The sequence below is a fragment of the Poecilia reticulata genome, chromosome 6, assembly GCF_904066995.2.
Source record: "Poecilia reticulata chromosome 6, P_reticulata-male-v2, whole genome shotgun sequence".
In the NCBI taxonomy this organism is placed as follows: domain Eukaryota; kingdom Metazoa; phylum Chordata; class Actinopteri; order Cyprinodontiformes; family Poeciliidae; genus Poecilia; species Poecilia reticulata.
Genome location: NC_088835.1, coordinates 3,373,319 through 3,394,588, shown reverse-complemented (window position 1 = coordinate 3,394,588; position 21,270 = coordinate 3,373,319). Strand labels below are relative to the sequence as shown.

General features: G+C 39.0%; 1 protein-coding gene across 1 annotated transcript in view; it reads left to right on the top strand.

Moving 5' to 3' along the window:
- Positions 1–20,663, top strand: part of LOC103465784 (paired box protein Pax-6-like) — a 29,237-nt gene extending 8,574 nt beyond the window's left edge. The window contains exons 3-11 of the mRNA XM_008410940.3: positions 7,653–7,783; positions 10,254–10,469; positions 11,110–11,272; positions 14,309–14,461; positions 15,669–15,751; positions 16,885–17,035; positions 18,481–18,587; positions 19,188–19,326; positions 20,526–20,663. Of these exons, the coding sequence (XP_008409162.1) occupies positions 7,653–7,783; positions 10,254–10,469; positions 11,110–11,272; positions 14,309–14,461; positions 15,669–15,751; positions 16,885–17,035; positions 18,481–18,587; positions 19,188–19,326; positions 20,526–20,611 (1,229 nt within the window). The 3' untranslated portion in view covers positions 20,612–20,663. The remainder of the gene's footprint in view (positions 1–7,652; positions 7,784–10,253; positions 10,470–11,109; positions 11,273–14,308; positions 14,462–15,668; positions 15,752–16,884; positions 17,036–18,480; positions 18,588–19,187; positions 19,327–20,525) is intronic.
- The last annotated feature ends 607 nt before the right edge of the window (positions 20,664–21,270 follow it).

The window sequence follows — 21,270 nt, the reverse complement described above, 5'->3', positions numbered from 1 at the left end:
GCTCACGCAGAGCGGCATGATGTGATTGTATGAGTTCTTGTTGTTCGGACAAAGCTCTCCTAATAGCGTCTGCTGGGGTTAACTGTTGGCCTGAGTGTTCTGTCATGTTTAGTTCCAGTCTTTGAACCCACATGCAAGAACACAATCAGGAGACGCGCATTTCAAAACAACAATATGGTTTATTGTAAAGGGAAAGGGAGTGAGTGTGGAGCAGGAATCAGGATCGGAACCACCAGAACAGCCACTGCAGATGAGAGGTAGAGGTAAGGCTCTGATAAACAAGGAGCCACAGATCTTATGGCGGAGGCTTACTTTAGAGCAGAGTGAGTACTTGTTGGAGCAGACAGATATCCGGAGACAGCAAACAGAACCAAGGGGCCATGGGAGGACGGACAGGTAAGATGGCTGTATGGAGGTCGAGCTGACGGCTGACAAAGGTCCGGAGGATGAGAAGCTGGGCGGCTTCGGGCACGACCAGGTATATACTGCTGAATCCACAGAGAACAAAGGACTAGGAAGGGAGTTCTCGGGGAAGGCAACCGATTGGTAATACCAATGGCGTCGTGGGGAAGCAGATGGGGGGTTTCGCAGGAGTTAGCATAAACTCCGTTCTTGAGAACTGCTGGAGAACCTCAGGCAAAACCTGACAAGGAGGACAAACACAGACAGTACTGATGGACCATCTGAATCCAGGCTTGTACCGAGTAAAAAGGGGGCGTGTCCGATGAAGCCCTGCTTCGAGGCTTGTGTCGTCTTGCTGAAAACCACGTTCCTGGCAACAAACGATGCTTCGCGTTGCATGGGTCACGTGACTGCTTCCTTTTGCGTGTGGGTTTTCAAAATAAAAGCGCTATGAGCCGTGCTGCATCATGGGTTGTTGTCCATTTGATCGCGCATCAGAGGAGAATATTTGTCTTCAGTGGCCAAAATAAAAGGAACATTGACCAACATATTAGATGTGTATTGATGATGACACTCATCAAAATGTAATGTGTTACTGCTTTTCTCAATTGTAGATTATGTTGTTTTTTAATAATTATATTTTTGTGATTTTATGACATAAATCTCTTTGGACTGCATTGTTGCTGAAATGTGCTACACAAGTAAATTTGATTGTCTGAAATGGAGCCAGCAAGAGGAAAATCTCTGACATCTGGGAATACTTTGAGATTATTTTCACAATAAAATTATTCTTAGACAATAATTAAGCCTCCACCTCCAATTTCTCACCTTCTGCAAAATTCCACTATTATTTGTAGTCTGATCAGCAAAGATATATCAGTGTTTCACAGAAGAAACTGATTTAATCCTGTTGCAGAACTAAAATTCAACAACTAGCCAAATATAAGGGATCAGAGCCAATTAGAAATTCAAGAAAAAGTGAATCCCCCAGCAGGCACTGCACTCCCAAGACACTAAAACATCAAATGTCTTTATTGTCAAATCTGACATAAAAGGAAACCCAACACAACCACTGACGTTCAACATAAACCAGGATTAGATTGGCTACAAATCATTTTAATAATTAAAACATATGACAATTAAATATGGTTTCGTTGATTCTCCTGTTACTGAACATGAGTTTAATGAAAACTTTGTGACAATATTGCATTTAGTAATTTTTGGAAGTATGATCCAACTGAGTGACAAGGCTGTTAGTTTCACCAGCAGATGTCACTAGTGAGTCATGAATGAAGCATCGAGTAATGAACCTTTTTGCAAAGCAAAGAGCTGGAAAGGTTCACTGCTTCATGAGGCTTCATTTGCCCATCACTAACAGACAGGGTTACTATGGGAGGCTTACTCAGAGGGCCTCTCACAGGAACGTTTGATTACCTAGTAAAACAAACACTCAGGCAACGACGCGCCAGCTCGCCGCTTCTTAAATATCCACAGAATCAGTTCTCTTGATGCGCCACAGGTGTGTCTCCAGGTTCTCCCACTCGCTGCTCCATGGGCTCTGCTCACAGGCGGCATCTGGTGGGGAAATGTGGAAGCAGCAGGCTTCCCCAAACAAAGAAAACAGACCAAAACGAAAACAAAACAGAATCCAACCTGACCGAAACAGGTTTTGCTCAAGCGTTGTGTTTAGCACCATCCGTCTTCCTCTAGAACTGAGCCAGTTCCCCAGTCCTTGCTATTGAAAAACATTTCCACAGCATGACACTGCCACCACCCCATTTCACTGTGAAGATGCAGTTCTTGGGATAATGAGATGCATTGATTTTGCGCCAGACATAAATATTATTGCTAAAATTTGCTCACCTGCCTGGACTCACATATGAGTTTAAGAGACATCCCATTCCGGATCCATAGGGTTTGAGAATAGGCACATTTGCTTGTTCTAAAGCTGAACAAAATAAATAGGTTGAAACGCAGCTATAACTAACTTTAACAATGGAATAAGCTGATCACCAGATGGGAATCTTTCTATTAGTCACCAACCTATCAAAATGACTGTAAGGGCTAGACAGAACTTCTGAGTATTTTCTTTCTTCTCTAATACAAACAAAGAACTATCACAGTCTGGATCCATAATAAATCAGCACTTAAAATGGTTGAAGGTACAGCTAAAATGAAGCTTTCCTGACGTCAATAAAACAGTCACCTGTCTGCGTTGCCATGGAGGACCTGGACCATGGTTTCAGTCGGGTCTGTTGACAACAACAGAATCCTGTTACAGTGGGAGTTAACTGAAGTCAGGTGCAGTGTGAATGAGTTGATTTGAAGGGAAAGCCTGAGCTTTTCCCAGGGGCTCGCCTGCTTTGTGTGTGTGAGTGTTTGTGTATCACAGAGGATTGAGGCCAAATTGACTCCATATGCCTTTCTATTAATTTAGTGTCAATAGAGGAGAGCCCCAGTGTGTTTCTCAGAAATGACACCATGATTAACATTTCTACAGTTGAACTACTGACCTTTCAACACACAAGAGATATAAGACAGCTTGACAGAGAGTTAGAAAATATTCGCAGTCACAGGAGCTACCATAATAAGATAACTGTTCCTATAATTGACTTGTGTAAGACATAATAGATACTATGCTAATGTTTGCAGGATTATGAATCTTACTTTTTAGCAGCGTTTAAAAGGAGCTGAGAGTGATTGTTGTCTCTCATCTATCATTGTCTGTTTTACTTTTGATCAGACTGGATTAAGAGAATCTGCAGTCATCAAACATAGTGTAACTGTCACAGCCTGCCAGTTGGATTTAGGGCTGGACATTGACTGGGCCTTTTTAACACCTGACATGCTTTGTCACTGGTCATATGTTCATGGTTGGTTTCATGCTGAAATGTAAACCTTTACCCACTCAAATTCCTGGCAATCCAGATGTTGCCCTGTATTTACCTTACCTCCATCCATCTGACCAGATTCCCTATGCCCCCTGAAGTAATCATCCCCACAGCATGGTGCTGCCATCAGGATGTTTCACAATTGACATGATGCTTGCTCCGCCCCCATGCAGAAGTAGAGCAAACTTCTGACAAACAAACAGTATTATAATGGCAGAGGTAGAGGAACTCAAAGCGATACCCAATACATTTTTTGAGTAATTTTTGCTGTATCAGCCAAAACTGAGGCAAAGACAACAGGCAGGAAAATTCTCCAACAAGTCCTACATCAGACCTGTAATGTCATTTGTGAGAAACAACAGAGATATCAAAGTTAAAGTCTGCTGCAGCCAGATGAAGAATCACTGGCAGAAAGTCTCATTGGATGTGAGTGTGAAAGTTGTGTCGGACTCATTTTGTATGTGCAAAAGCGGGTCAGTAATGATTTAAATAATTAAAGCTTTTGAAAATCTGCCTTATGGAAAATGCTTCAAAATAAACATTAGGATAAAAATGTAATTAAATACAAATACTGCAGTTACAGCATTACATTTTCATGCTGCCATTGAGCTACCACTGGAATTTACACACATAAAATCAAGCATAACTACCTTCATGTATTGAATCAAAGTGTCATAGTGACAAAATCTGGGATGTTTACTGCCAATTACCTTCATGCAGGTGAACATGTGATAGTTGCCGTTGATTACAGTTTCATTCAACTGGGCATGAGGTCAACTGTAGGCCTTGATCCATTTCTTGCATTATTCCAGACTGCTTTTGGGTTTTGAAAATGTAATAAATTGTATTCCACCCTCTAAATGCTCTGGGTAATGGTTGTCGAGATTGCATGTTCCCCAATGACAATGTTTGACCATGACTAGTCTGTCAAAGTCTGTATGAACGCAGCACATTCACAATGACGGACCCAGCAGTGTTGACAGAGGTTCAGTTCCTCCAGATAAGGGTGTATACTTTGGGACAAATTGCAACTGCCGATTGGTCAATTGCTGACAAATCCCCTATAATGATTGACAGGTGGCGTCATGTCAATTAGGATGATGCACTCAAATTAATATGAGTGCATCATCACAATTGTGTTTGATGGGGAGAAAGATGTACGTCTTCCCACATGACGTTACTCTGAACACTCATGGTTGTGTTGGGAGGTGGGCAACAAGCATTCCTCAATGCTTAACCATTTATCCCATTCAGTCATCCAAGTTTAATTTCCACAACAGATCATAGTTTTTGTAGCCTTTAACTTGTGCCACAATAATAATTACTTTTGTTTGTGAACCCGACATTTAAACTACTCATGCACAATCAGTCTGTCTTACTGTGGTTACATCTTAATACATAGATGGAAAGGTATTATTACAACAGAAAGTTTTAAATTTTAAAGTTTTAAAAATACTGAAGTGGAAAATTTTTGAAATCACAAGTGAGAATATTAAAAAGTCCCTGACTGTAAAGGGGATTAAGACAGGCATGGCTCTAAAGTTTCACTGTTACTCTTGTCAGTGGCCAGTGCTCACAAAATATAATCAATGGAAAATTTGATCACAGACGGAGTCAAGCAACCAACAGGAATGGTCTGATAATTACGTAGTCCTTCAGGTTTTCCAGACTCCAGATTTCACAAATTCACGCAAAATCCACAGAACCCCACATTTTTTTCTATCTAACGCATATTTGTGAATGTATTGCAAATGTAATTTGCTGGCACTTAACCCAAAACGTTGGGTTAAGTGACAGCTAACTCCCACCTGCAGGTGGCAGTATTTCTTATTTCTATTACACTGTTGTCTAACTTCATATCAAGTTTTAGTTGAGATATTTAAGTTCTTTAAATAATAAAAATATTGTTCGTGTTCAGTCTGTCTTCCTGTTTTTAAAAAAAAAATTTTCTTATACGTGTATATTTTGGAAGGGATTGAATGGGAAAAAATATAGCAAATTTATAAAGTAGTATCACAACCTCGGGGATTTTGATTGCAAAAAGTAAGAAAAACAATAAAAAACGGCTTAACTTACCTAACACCATTCACTCACTCCACTCCACCCACTCAAAGCTTCTCCACAAACTCCAAACTAAACTAAGGCCCATGGGAGATAAGCCCTTCTGCTGCTCCACGTCTATGGGATGCCCTCCCTGACACGCTGAGGGAACCACAATCCACTGACTGTTTTAAAAAAGGCCTTGAGACATTTCTTTTTGGCAAGATTTTGGGTTCATTTTCTTAGGCACTGGTTTTAATCTCCTTATTTATTCATTTATTTAATATTTAATTATTTTTATCCATTATACTTGCTTGCTTTGTTTTTGCCCTTTAATATCCAAAGACATAAAGGGCATTGTAAATGAAATCTATTATTATTATTATTATTATTATTATTATTATTATTATTATTATTATTATTATTATTATTATTGTTGTTGTTGTTGTTGTTGTTGTTATTTTTAGTGTGATAACTTGGCCTTATTGTGACTCGTATAAAATGCTGCATTACTATGTAATGTATCTATTAAGTACATTCAGTGTCTGTTGAGCTCATTAACTGTAGTGTTCCTGCTCTCTGGATCCAGCATCTTACCTGCTGAACCATTTCCATCCCTTTTTGGTTTGCATGTGTACTGGACTGCATCCAAATCAGACTGTCCTATCTGGTCGTGTGTGCGTGTGCTGGTGGGTGTATGTGTATGTGTACTTTGACTGTATGATTTAGTAATTCACTGCTGAGAGGTTTATCAATCTGCAATATGTTTCCCTGAGCTCATAAAAGCAACAGACAATGAAAATGTGAAAATCTACTTAACCTACAGCGTCACAGTACTATGTCCCCCTGCTGAGACATAACACTTCTACGCTTTATCAGCACAGTGTTCAAGGTTTTTTCTAGCTGTTTAAAGCAAACACAAGTGAACAGGAACAAATCAAATGATCACATAAAAGATTTTGCTGAGTTTAGTCACAGATAAGAGGCCTAAACGACATAACTGCTCTGCACCACTCAGTGGTTGATTGTCTGTCGTAATCCTTGGCACAGCTTTAGAGCATTCCATTTTCTTGAACGTGATCATCACCTCTGCCTGCTCCCTGCCTCTACTGTCAGTTTCTGGGATTTTGACTCTGATCTGCACTCCATGAACCTGGACCCTGACTACTGCCTCACAGAGTGTAGACCTGTTCTGTCCATCTGTTGCTGACCTGGGCTGTTTCTATTGAGTACCATTTAGTGTTGGATTGTAGACCCCTGCCATTTCCATGGTGTGGTATCTAGAAGAAGATCAGTGTGGGAGCTTTGACCTACCCCACTGCTGGAGTTTTCTCACTCCTTTATATCATTATTCCTTAGTTATCCCCTCTATGCAGTTAGGTGTCAAAATCCTCAGCAGATGGGCAACTTTTTATCTCATGCACTAATGTGAGATATGCAAGATAAGCACTAATGCAAAGTTGTATTCCCATGAATACATGTTTGCTGTGGTCTTTCAGGCTAAGTTTCTTTTCCTTACCGCTCACTTTGCCTTCCTATTTGCTCTGCAAAGCCAGCACAATGAGTCAGGGAGAAGCTGCCAATCACCGCACAGCACAGTTCTGCCAAAAACCTGAGATGAAGATCTTTTCTTCCTTTACCTGATGAGTTCCTACATGGTTGATGAACTGTGCTAATTGGAGTCCTGATATAATTTTTTAAATGTGTGGGAGCTTTTTGTGTTGTGTGCATATTTTATATGCACACAACAGCATATAAAATAGTAGAAATAGTGTTTTTCAAATCAATACAATTTGAAGTAAAAGATGCACCAGATTTTGTTGTCATTCATATACCAATTTTTGGCTATAGGTTTATCTCGTGTCTTCCAACATAGGTGACTGGAAACTTACTAATGTAAACTCAAGTTAAAATTTATAGGGTATGAATTCTGCCAAGCAATAAGTTGATGGTATTTTATTTTGGACAGACAGTTAAGAAGGACTAGGGAATGGAGAACACATCTTCCTAAAAACAAACAAACAAAAATGTGCCAATGACTATGCTGTATGTCTCTCAAATACATACAAAATGAAGTGTGTCTGTAGTATCTTTCAGTAACTGAATAATAGATTTAGATTCAAATAATAGACATGAGGTTAGCATACTGAAACTTCTTTACAAACTGGGTGTCTAGATGTTAAAATGTAAAATCTAAGCACCCAGGCTATTTCCTCCATATTCACCCTTATATTTTCCTCTTGTTAATAAAATGGTCTATTTCCCTCTTTCCTTTATTTCTTTCCCTTTCATTTTATTTCTGTGTGTTTGTGTGTGAAGGTCACAGTGGAGTAAACCAGCTTGGAGGTGTGTTTGTAAATGGAAGGCCTTTACCTGATTCCACAAGGCAGAAGATAGTGGAGCTTGCTCATAGTGGGGCTCGGCCATGTGACATATCCAGAATACTACAGGTATGCAGAATGCTGAGAGGATAACATAGCTTGTGAACAAAATTAAGTGCCAGCTTTTGTTTTCAGGTCTGGGGTTCAGAATATTATTGGCACCTTACATGCAATTTTTCATAAGTTATCGTTAAAGTAGATCCCTACACCTGGCTGTTTTATTGGATTTACAATAATGCTCAACATATGTACCAGTGATTGCATGTAAAAACATTGATGTAAAGTTAAACTAATTTCCAGTGTTTGCCTTGATTGGCTATGACAACAACCAATAGTTGGCTGTTGTCATGGTTTTCTGTAGAATCAAAATCTGTATTCACATACACATCAAACTTTCAAAGTGTTATTAATACTTTGATCACATTATTGCATATCTGCCTTAAGTTTCAGTAGCACAGTTAAACACTGCTAAAGGATAAGATCTGATCACCATCTGAATATTTGGAGTGGCTCAAGCTGATAGCAGCTTGAACTCCATTCTAAATAATGCAGCTAATAAATGTTTGACCATTCAAAGACCATTGAATTGAAGACCATCTATCTGAAGAAAGGGGGTTAGTTGATAAATGTGGAAAAGAGAGGCAATGTTGTCAGAGCAAATACTGCAAAATACAGTCACTTTCAATACATTAGAATATTTGTTCAGATGAGGCCTGATAGAAAGATGGAAAAAGTACCTTTTGGAAATAATAACCTTCAAGCATGTATTATATAAGTTTAATACAGAAAGTCCACATTTCTGTATTCAAAATGTATTTAGCTGGTTTGTTGTAATATTCTAATTTTAAATTTCACATATTCACCAAATATCCTAATAAACACACACATTGACTTAACAGGATTTAATGTCTCAACAAGATGCTCTTCATCTTTACTCTCTAGACCAACATTAAATTTGTATCATGATGCATCATCATCATACCTGATGAGATAGCAAGCAGAAAAAGGACACAGAAGCGTCCAGGCATGCTCAGCTGGGCTGAAAATATGACGTCAGAAGACTGTTGGTCACTGATTGGCTAAGGGGCTGAAGTCACTGGTTTTGTCAAAAGAGTGACTCTCTCACTCTCCTGTACTTCTCTGCCTGGATCTCTTTCAGGTTTTCAGATTTTTTTGAGTTGGATAAAAAAAAAACATCCCAGACTGAGCAGACTGTTCAACATGACATCCATGTCTCCACTGATGTGTTTGTGTTGTGTACAGATTATGCTATGCTGGTCTTCAGACTGTGGGGCTGCTCGCTATATGACGACATCACCCACTAGAACCGTTACTCAGTTGTCATGTAAAAGGACACCATAGTTTACTCATTAATCTATAAAACTTTTACACAATTAAGATTCTCTGATGAATCAAAATGTGTTTTGTACAATCACATTTTGCTGTTGATACAGCTGCAATTCTTTTGGGCTCGACAAGAAGATATTCTTATTCAGACAACATTAAAAATGAACTTTATTGCCTTCATCCAAACTTCCAAAAAGAAAAATAATGCTGCTCATCACACTGAACATGTCACCACTATGGTGAAACACAGTGGTAACAACATTGTGCTGCGGGAATCCATCCATCCAGGCTGCAGGAAAGCTTTTGTCTATCTCCATTGTGACAGGCAGGTACACTCTGGACCAGCCACAGTCCATCCCAGGACAACTCAGAGAACCACAGGAGAAACAACACACTCACATCTAATGTTTAAAGAGACCAAGTAATCTAACAGATATGTTTTTTGGACAGTGGGAAGAAGACAGAGTACCTGGAGAGAACCCACACATTTAAGGGGAGAACCTGCAAACTTCATGCAGAAAAATCCCAGAAATCCAACCAGCTGTGCCTCTGTTCAAGCCATGGCTTCTCTTTGGGTACATGTATACTAATAAAGTGGTTTCTCACTGTAACAAAATTGTTGCTCGAGAATGTAATGTGAAACTATTGTCTTACTCAAATAACTTCTAAATCTGAACGAAACAGTGAAAAGATGGATTTCTACTGTAAAGTAGAACATCTAACTGACAGCTCTGCTCTGACGGTTTTTCTTTCTACTTCATAAAAGTTTGTTTTACAAAGATGTGAACTGACAAATGCAAATCTTGCCTTTCCAGGAAATCTCCACTTACTAATTTATTGAATGGCAAAAGCCACCTTTACATTGTTGTCTGGGATATGTCTTTCAAAATCTAGAATCAATCTGGAGTTGGAACTAACTCCTGGAACAGACAGTCACAAAGGAACAACAAAGAGATGAATGTATAATTTTATCCTGGATAGGCACTTTGTCTCAATTACCTGTGAGGCAAACTCATGGATCCCTTTAGCAGCTTTGTGGAAATGTAAAGTGGGACTCTCTGTTCTACATAAAGAAGCAGCCTAAAAACTATTCCATGTTGTAGAAACAGAGAATATCTCACCAGGGTTGCTTTCTTTACCCAATGCAAAGAGCAACTGTTTGATCAAAGATGTTTTCTTTCTGTTTGTCCAGGTGTCTAATGGCTGTGTGAGTAAGATCCTGGGCCGGTATTATGAGACAGGCTCAATCCGTCCTCGGGCCATAGGTGGGAGTAAACCCAGGGTGGCGACTCCAGAGGTGGTGGGAAAGATCGCTCAGTACAAAAGAGAGTGTCCATCCATTTTTGCCTGGGAGATTAGAGACCGACTACTGGCAGAGGGAGTCTGCACCAATGACAATATACCCAGTGTAAGATCAGTTATGTCAATGAGAGCTTAGTCTGTCAACTGGCCTGATGTTAGAACACTGGTACAGTTCAACACGTTATTTCGAGGCACTTTACAAAAGAAAACACACACATTTCATTTGATCCTTATTATCAAACAGTGCATCAAGTTCAGTTAATTATTCATACAGGTTAAAAAGTTTTCAGTCTAAGACATTGTTTGTCTACTCTGGTCCTCAGAGGCCGTTTCCCTGCTTGTCTTAGATGTGTCTGTGTTTCAGTACTGCTGTTTCAACTGATTGCATAGAATCTTCTGCAGCCATCAAATGCTGTAGAAGGTTGTTAATCGCCCGGATATAGAATTCCAGTGTGTGGCAACAGGGAAATACCTAAAACACATCAAGCAGTGATTATGATTGACAAGTGCTAAGACATGCCTCCTCACTCTGATTGGTTGATTTTAGTTAGCACTGGGAGGAGGCAAAGGAGTTTGACTTTTCACAAACTGTCTCATACCGCACTGTCACTACAGTGAGTTTTGACAATATGTAAAATAATTTTTTAGAAAAGTCACATACTGCAGTTTTACCACCAACCTCACATTTTTTCAAGAAAAAAAACTGCGGTAATTTTTTTTTCATATGACTTTATGTTTATTCCCAGGTTTCATCAATAAATCGAGTGCTCAGGAACTTGGCCACTGACAAGCATCCAATGGGCTCAGGGGCCACTGAGGGAATGTTTGACAAACTGAAGATGCTTAATGCACAGGGCTCCTGGGGAGGACGCTCAGGGTGGTACGCTGGGACCACAATCCTGAACACAGGTAAGGCATTTGTTAATACGCTGCCCCCCAAAAATAAAAAAAATAGCCACAACTTAACTTTGACTGTGACGATAAGAAAATCCCATTTGGGAATTTTTGGAATAATTTATTTATTATAATATTAGCATTAAACTCTAGTGAAGATATAATGAACACAATTTCCTATCTTATAGGGTGAATAAGTTTGAATTATTCCTTTGTTATATTGCATCACCTGTTGCAATATAGCAAATTATGCTTTCAATTCGGAAATGTTCTAATCATTTTAGATCAACAAGGAATGAGGCCCTCCTCTTTCTTTCTTTTTTCCATTCAGGAAGTGTCATGATCAGTGTTTATGTATTTAAGGTTTTTCTGTGTTTAGTTTCTGTCCTGTGAGTCTCTGCGTCTTCCTCTGTTGATTGATTCCCAGTTTATTTAAGTCCACCTGTTGTCTCTCTCTGTCTGTGTCAGATCCTCGTCTAACATCGTACGTCTACCGTCAAGCTCTCCAGTTGCACTGTTTTAAAGTCCTGGTTAGCCTTTGCTCCCGTATTCAGTCACCTTGTTGTCAGTTGCTACCGGTTATTAGCTATGTGCTATTGTTCCTGCCGTGCTGCCTGACTGGACTGTTTTTGAGCAACATTTGTCATCTTCATCTGGGTCTCCTGCATTCATTCTCACCACCACCAACCACATCTCATGACAGGAAGATCTGTGCTCACTAAGTGTTTAGCTGTGAATGTTTGCAAATTAGGTGACACTTTGTATCATCTCCAAATGTTAAAGCTACTCATGTCAATCCTGTTTGTGGTGTTTGTTATGCTAATGACAGAGAAACAACTTTCCAGGAAAACTGTTTATCTGCTGTCATCGGTGGCTATGCTAACTAGCATTAGCATTCATGGCAGGGTTGTTGTCAGGAAGTACAAATGAGAGCAAGGGGGCTGGAGTGAACGACTCGTATGAGGCTAATTGACAGCACTAAGACCCTCCTCCTGGCTTCTACTGGTGTGTTTGTTCAGATGACAGCAGGTCTTTAGAACCTCATGAACAGAGTACGTTCATTACAACTCAACTTCCGCTGAGAGCAGAGTAACAAATGGTGTTGAATTTCCATCCATTTTCTTAACAACCTTGTCCCTCAGTGGGTCAGGAGGTGCTGGTGCCCATCTCCAGCTAACGTTCTGGGCGAGAGGCGGGGTCACCCTGGACAGGTCGCCAGTCTGTCACAGGGCGTGTTGTTGAATTTGCAATGACAAATATTCAGTCTAGTCATGCATGAGTTTAAATAAATTTGTTGTAGATTTCTGTCAGATCATTTGCCTGATGGCTCCATTTGCTATGTGAAGTAGGCTCATATGCTTCTGCTCCTCCTCCATCACCCAGGGAGTTAAGAGTGAAACAAAGCTACGCTACCTCCCCAATCAGCCAACAACATGTTTGTGCACGTGTGTGTGTGTTTAGGTATGGGTGTGTGTCCAGGAGACGGGCATCTGCTTCATTATCTCCTTCTGCATCACTGATTATGGCACTTGGCAATAGCTTTATTCTGTTTTGCAGCTCCTGTCTGTTGGGATAATGAATTATTAGGCTAGCAATACAAAAAACATGAGTCCTGGAGGGAGCTGCAGTCAAGCTTGTCTGCTCAGAAGTTCCATGTTGGGATTTCTACTCTGGGGTGGATTTATGTTAATGCTAATCCATATTTCTGGGTTTGAGTAATAAACAGGGTAGTGTTTTCTTATGAACTCACCAGCCACTAGCTTAGTTATTTGAGCCATAGATCGAACAATATGTTGGAAACATTCCTCTGAGATTTTCTGCTATATTAACAGAACAGTATAATGATGCATAGATTTCGTGTTCGACTACAGGCGCTCTGTTGGGCTAGGCTCTAATTGAAGCATGTTGTCAGTCCATGTAATACAACTGTTTAACACAGCGTGATAAGTTATGCTACCAAATTGACATTAGTGACTCATTATATGACCCATACGCCTTACAAGCAGATGAGTGGATAAAAAAATGGATAAAGAGAAAAAATGACCCAAAGATCATCAGCTCTCAATGAGATATGAGTCCCTCTTAAGACAAACATACATGGTAAGCAATGGCAACACATTAGAGTTTTTCTAAAATGTAAGTTTTAAATTTAAAAATAATTTAAATTTTTGTTCAAATTGTGTGATTAAAATTTCTGATGTGATAAAAAATTTTATTAAATATCACAATTTCTGCTCAAAAACATTTAGTATGAACCAGACATTATCTTCAAACTTTGCAAAATGTCAGATGCATTAAAATAAACATTTACCTTATTGACACAAGAGTCACATCAATGTACCACACTTCCATCTCACTCATGGTGCAACACAGGACACAGAAACATGCCACTATGCACTCTGGGAAATAGTTCCCACTCCTGTCTTTTTTTAACTTTTAATTTAGAGTTAAAAACTCTAAATTAAACTCTTGGAGGTTTGACAAAATTAATAAAAAGTTAACGCAACATACTCTAAGTTTATCTTTCACAAAGGCACACATTTAGGTTGAAAATCTAAAACTCGCTAAATTTATTAGATTATTTATTTATTGGAGTAGAAGATAGAAGACACAACTAAACGTGGTGTGTCATACAAATAAACTTGAATTGACTTTCAAGAAATGTTGTATATATGCTATTATGTCATCTAAATATGTGGCATGTGTGATAACAATTATTTATTTGACATGAGATTGATTAAATATGCAAGTTAATGCATTTTAGATCATCTTTGTAACATATCAAATCTTATTGAACATCTTTGTTTCTAAAAAGTAAAGCAGGGGGAACTTCCTTTTTTTGGCAAAACTGAACATGTTTTACTTAATTCATTTTTAAAACGAGCTATATTTTACGTTTTAGTTTAAAGTGAAGTATCCTGTATCTTACCAGATCTGACTAGAGTACAGCTTATCTCACATTTTTTTCTGTTTTACTGATTGATTATCCAGCCATAAGCCCAATTTTTATCTGTCTTCTTCCATTCTTTCCTCCCTGCCTTTTCGGTGCAGACTGCCCTCAGACAGACGCAGCGGAAAACAACATTTCAATCAGTTCCAACGGTGACGACTCAGATGAGACTCAGATGAGGCTTCAGCTGAAAAGAAAGTTGCAGAGAAACAGAACATCATTTACACAGGACCAGATAGAAGCACTAGAGAAAGGTACTTGGGGGATGCTAACCAAAAGCTACATTTCTTTAACGCATCCTGCAGAAATGACCTAAAGTCTGAAATATCACTGGGTTTGCGCTGTTGTTTCTCATTCACATGTAAACAAAGTTGAAAAAATACAGGGTGGGCCATAAGTCTCCATACATAGACAAAATAAACTGTTTATATTGGACAACTGTTTTTATTTTTGTGGCACTCTGCGTAACCGCTGCACATCTTGGACCACTTCGTGATTGATCTGCAACATTTCCAGTTTTTTTAAACTTGCAAATAAGTTTTACCGCAGTGTCATGTGTGAAGTTTTCTGTCAAAATTTTGTGCAACCATACGACTGCTTACCGATCCAACCATCAGTATAATTTCAGTTCTTTGCTCTTTTGTCAAACGCATCTTTCTTGGGTATCTGAAATATAAAAGAAATTTACATTTTACATTCTCCTATGTATGGAAACTTACGGCCCACCCTGTAGTGCTTACTCCAATACCATATTGGAAAGTGGTATTTCTTTTCCCATATGCCATCATGCCGATGATGGGAAACTGACTCAACTGACTGTAAGTGAGATCAGATCATTTGAAGCCTCACCTAAATCAACTTTCTTCAACAGTGTGTTTAGCCGCAGCTTAAGTGCTTAAGACACATTTTTGGGTTGCTTGAAAAAACTAAATTAATTTATTATTTAAAAGTCTTTCAAAAAATACATTTAGATAGTTAATTTATGTTTCATAATCATAAAGTTGTGCAGCAGCATGAAAGACAGTCCTTTGCCATTCATGTCTCCAATCAGCTGATGAAGAGGATCGGTACAGGCGGCTGTCTCAGCCAGCAGAACAGAACAGACCCATTTATTTCTAATCATCTATAACATCGACCATAGCTAGATTAGTAATATGCTCACACTGATAGCGATCTTGCCAATAATAACTTCATTTCCAAAAATCTCAACTAAATCTTTATTTTCATTAAAATCCTATAAATAGTTAAAAATGTTTGGGACTTTGTTTGGTTTTGTGTATCTAAGTTTACATTTTATTAATTTCAGAATCTCAGAGCAGATTGTTTTTATGATTAGACCCTGAAGTTGTCAGAAGGTGTTCTCGTTTTATACCATATAGTTTGAGATTTAAAATTAATCTCCATAGTTTCTTTTGAAATATGTTCTTTTTTTAAATATATAATTTTATTTTTTGGTTGTAGAATTTGAAAGGACTCACTATCCAGATGTTTTTGCACGTGAACGACTTGCCAACAAAATCGATCTTCCTGAGGCAAGAATTCAGGTAAGCTGCAGAAGTTGGAGCTTCCTTTAATTTCCTTTCGACTCTTCGTCAACAAGCATGTTCACACCGACAAGTAGAGAAGTCATCTAAGAAACAGTTTGACTGTATAAAAATGATGAATAATAAGATTCAAAAGCGTGGACCTTGTAGTATTTGTCAAATCTTTATTGAATTTTAAGGTAGACGACGTTCTCATTGCTCTGATTTCAGATGTAAAACCTGAGGTTCTCTGACACCAGATGGATGGCTGATTCAGAGCTTTTACAACAAACTGCAACAAAACAAAGCATAGTTAAACTGTTCTTTTCTCTCAGAGAAGGTACAGTGAGAAAGGAGCTGTCAACCTATCTTACATCAAGCCTAATGCATGGAGTTGTCATCATGTAAGATAATCTTGCACCCTGCTCTATGTTGCCCTGCATTGGACAACCCAGGGACAATAACAACCCTGAAGCAGGGAAAACAAAGAGACCCAGGAATCTAACTTCAAAGGATTTTTGGGAAACTTTTTCAAAGGAAACAACTTTTTGCTCTTCCAAACTAATCTGAAGACTTTTTTCCTGGTGCTTTTCTGACTGGAAAAAAAAAACGTTACTTTATTTTGTGAGTAAACCTTTGACAGAAAGACATTTCCTAATTGAAAATTAGAAACTTGTGGGGGTACTTGTTGAAAATGAGCAAACAAGCAAATGTAGATTAGAAAAACAACTTGTGAAATTTATTTTTGATCAGTTCATTTAGTCCATTTTAATACAGATATTTTTTCTTAGTGGCATCAAAATTTGCACCATAGAAAGTTAACTAAAATTTGAGAGCAAATCAGATTTTTGTCTGTCTGTAAGCACAATTCACTTTCATTCTGAATCATTTTCTCCAGACTCTGTAAAGTGAACTATTGTTCCATTTGCACTGGTTTACTGACTTCTCCCCTCATAGACTCCCAGACATAACGGAATAAGATCAACTCTAGGTTCTTATTCTATGTTTTTTCATTTCAAAGCAAACAGATACAAGCAGAGGGTCTCTCCTGACTTCAGAGTCTTGTATAAATGGGATTGGATGTTAGTCATGGTGAACTAGTCCTTCCCCTGTCTAATCCTTGTTTAATTCCAGTTTTTTTGTGCTATGTGCAGGTTTGGTTTTCAAACAGACGTGCAAAGTGGAGAAGAGAGGAGAAGTTAAGGAATCAACGCCGGCAGGTGTTGAACTCCTCCAGCCATATTCCCATCAATAGCAGCTTTAGCAGCAGTGCTTACTCATCTCCAGCTCAGCCTTCAGCACCAGGTACCAAATGAAACGGTGTGTCACAGCAAACTCTCTACTGTTACCGACACCAACCACAACAAGAGCAAAGTGCTTCATTTCTGGTTTGTCCAACTGAATTTAGTTACTCAGTTCTTGTCTGAAGAACAGTTGACCTGCCAGTGAAGGAAGCACTGCTAGTTAAAACTATTTAGTGACAACAATTACTAAAAACATTGTCTGCTTCATGCTGTTTTGCTTTACTTAAGCCCAGGAAATTAACTCAATTTAAAGGTGAAATTTGTGGGCTTTTTATATTGAGTTGAGGTTATGAGGAGAGATCTACTTTTGAAAACTCTTTAACAATGTAATCTCTGATAAAGAGGAAGGCAGTCTAGTAAACAGGGGTCTGCAGACAGACCACTAAATCCTCTCCACTCAAATTCTGGAGAATAGAGTTCAGTCCATGAGTGTGGATCTATGGGTAGGTTTGGGTTATCTTGAAGGTTGTAGGTGTCTTTCTGCATTGAGAATATCTCTAATGATGAGTGGAAGATGCTACCAACTGATAGTTCCTTCCAGATGCAGCCACCCCATTATAATCAGCACAGCATTTTATGCATCTTCTTCACAATCTGGTTTGTACAATACAAATCCAGTTTTCAGAATCTTGCTTCCAGCATACAATTCAAATATATTTATTGCTACTCCTTAAATTGCTTGGCTGCCATATTGAATGTTTAGGTTAGGGCAGGGGTGTCCAAAGTCAGTCCCTGAGGGCCTGCATCCTGCATCCTGCATGTTTTAGTTCTCTCCCTGGTGGTCGTAACAACCTCCTCATCAAGTCAATGTTCTGCTTAGGCCTTCTGATGAGCCATCATTTGATGCAGGTGTGTAAAACCAGGGAGAGAACTAAAACATGTAGGATGTCGGCCCTCGAGGACTGACTTTGGCACCCCTGGGTTAGGGTAAGACAGGAAAGTTGTGAGGATTTGGGTTTTCACCGTGTTTATTTTGGCTTCTGTTTCCTGTGAGTCTCTGTGTTGTCCTGTCAGCCCCTGATTGTTCCCAGGTGTGTCTCGGTCCCTTGATTACCGTGTGTATTTAAGGCCACCTGTTGTCATTGTGAGTGTCAGTCATAAGTCAGTTGTTCCTCCGCATTGTCATTAGTCTAGTCGACACAGTAGAACTGTAAAGTCCTGTGTCGGCTCAGCTCTCGTCACAGTCTTTATCCCGTTTCTACCGGTGCTGAGTCATTGTTTCCACTCTGCCGTGCTGCCAGTACTTGGACTGTTTGAGCTGCTATCACACTATTAATCATCATTTTCACTTCTACCTGCGTCTTTAATTCTAATTCAAAGCAACTAAAGTTTTTCCTCTCCTTCCATTAATTTTATGCTGATTCGTTCTAATTTTGGAGCTAGATTATTTTTGCTTGTCCTCTTATCCAGACTTGTCATTCAATCCCTTTTTTTGTTTCTGTTTAGTGTCCTTTTCTTCAGGGTCCATAATAGGAAGATCGGATCCGGTTCTGTCCAATACCTATGGCCTAACAATGCCAAGCTTCAGCATGGCTGCCAGCCTGCCCATGCAAGTAAGATTACCTTATATGTCATAGCAGAAGGGCACCATGTATGTGTGATGATAATCAGTGGACTATGTTTTGCTTTTGTGCACCATCATCATAAATCTTTGATTTTGCCATGTGGGTGAAAGTGATCCTGTGGCAGAGAGGGCACCAGAACATCACTGAAAAGGAAACATTGTTCAGTGAAAACCGTTGTTCATTGGGCCCTCACTTTTCTTACGGCCATTGCTGTTTTGTGTTTTGTTAGATATCAGATATTAAAGTTGATAAAAGTAGTGGATGAATTGATAATATTTCATTTTTAAGGATTTACTAGCAAATATCACCAAGCTGAAGTAAATTCAATCTGATATGCTGGACCTCCACTTTTAAATCTCTTTTTAGTGTTTGGAGATGATCACAGTTCAGTCTAAAGTGCTTAAACTGCAGAAAACCTGCAAACGGATCTGCACAGGAAAGTGTTGAATGGCAAATCTAATCCAAGAATATAGGGTTGTGTGCCAAATCTCAGATTTTCTGTAAAAAAACAACCCAGCAATAGAGTATTAAGTATGTTTAAGCACATCATGTTGACATTCAGGTTAATGCAGAATGTTCTGTTTCCAGGCTTCAAACCAGACCTCTTATTCCTGCATGTTGCCCAACAGTCCCCCTGTAAACGGTCGCAGTTATCAGACGTATACTCCTCCACATATGCAGCCACACATCAGCAGCCAGTCAGTGACGTCAACAACATCTTCAACAGGTAGGAACCACCACAGGTCTTAGGTCTGCCTGAAGTAAATATAATTATTACCTCCTCTTCATCACCTGTCTTGAAGTCACAGTAAGCATACGTACTACTGAAAGGAAAATAAATTGTATGGTTTTCATTTTTTATGAGATTTTATTTATTTATTAGAACAACAACCTAATCATCAGAGTGAAGTTACAAGGACTCCCAGTGAACATTATTTTGCTAAACATACATGCAATCAATGCATAAAAGATTTGTATACATCCAGGCTAAAATTGGTACATACTTGGTCTAAAAATAAACCTGTTAATATGTTTTAATTGTTGATTAGAAGCATAAATGTAAAACTGTTTTAGCCAAGATTGACTCACATAAAAGCTGTGATAGTAGAAAGAGCTATTCTCAAACTCAGAACATCTAGAATGGCAACTCTACAAGGTGAGCTTCACGTTCACACCTCTACATCTGTGAAAATAATGCTTTACATCAGAGGGATGGTTCACAAAAGTGGGATTATGAAATCCAGGATAAGTTACCAATACAGATGGCCCAGGCTGCTATCAAAGAAATCTGGGTTTCCATTCCACCGCCGTAGAACCACAGGCTGATCGCCTCCATGGCAGGCTGCACCGATGCAGTAATTCATGGAAAAGGAGCCCAGACCTGATACTGGGTGACTAGAAACAAACGTACTTCTTAGAAGTCTGATACTGTTTAAAATATGCTTTTTATATTGATTTTAGGTGATATTTAAATTTTTTGAGGCAGAATTTTGGGTTTGTAGTATTTCAACCACAATCAACAAAGCAATAAAGTCTTGAAATATTTCACTTTGTGTCATGAATCTATTTAAAGCAGTGTTCTCAAACCCTGGTCCTCCTGGGCTGATGTCCTGCAGCCTTTACATGTCTCTCCTCTTCAGCATGCCAGGCTCACTAGCAGAGCTCTGAAGAGCTCGACTGACAGTTTCTCCATCTAACAGAAGCGGGTCCTCGAGGACTGCAGCTTGACACCACTGCTTTAATGTATGAGTTCCACTTTTTGAAATGAGTGACCAAAAATATTGAACTTTTTAAATTTTTTTTCTCTGTTGCATTAAATTTAAGAGCCTATTATGAATATTTCTATAAGATTATTTTTGAAAGTTGCATTAGATCACAATCCACCGTTTGCCATTTTTTCCATAATAATGTTTATTCTTTTTTTAGGTTTGATTTCTCCTGGCATCTCAGTTCCAGTCCAAGTTCCTGGAAGTGAAGCAGAATTGTCTCAGTACTGGCCACGCCTGCAGTGACGTCATGGCCGCCTGTGGTGCCTTCAGGAACTGGACTTTGGAATCCCCAATCGGAGAGAGGTCCATCACTGTCAGACTGACTGACAATGAGTGCTGGCCGAAGCTCGGCAAAGACAAAAAGACAAAGACTCATTTTGTTGCTTTCCAGGAAATCCTGACTCTGAATGTTCTTCTAAACAGAAAGAATTTGGATCCTGTTGTACAACAGAAAATGTTGTTATATCTGGTGCATCAGGAAGGTGGACAGCCTTTTGGTAACGGCAAGCTTTGAGGAAAAAAATAAAAAGCTTTCAATGTACATGGATATTCCACTGAGAAACATTTTACCTCTAATGCCATTTGATAATCTTTACATGCTACTGAATTTGTAGCGAGTGTTTCTGCCTGGATAAAAAGACCTTAATGAAACTGGAAGTGTACTGTCTGCTGTGTTTTGCTTTTTTCTTTAACGGACTCCAAAAAGCCTTGACCTCAGACATGTACAGGACTTTAAAAGAAGCATTCTTGTGATATATGTTTGGTATTGTAAACCATGACATATTTGTGAACAAGCATGACTCAGATTTGAAAGCATCGGTGTCCAAAAGATGTAAACTAGTTTCTAATTTCAAGTGTGAAAGTGTGTGTCTTAAGTGTTCTGAAGGTTTCCACAATAAAGC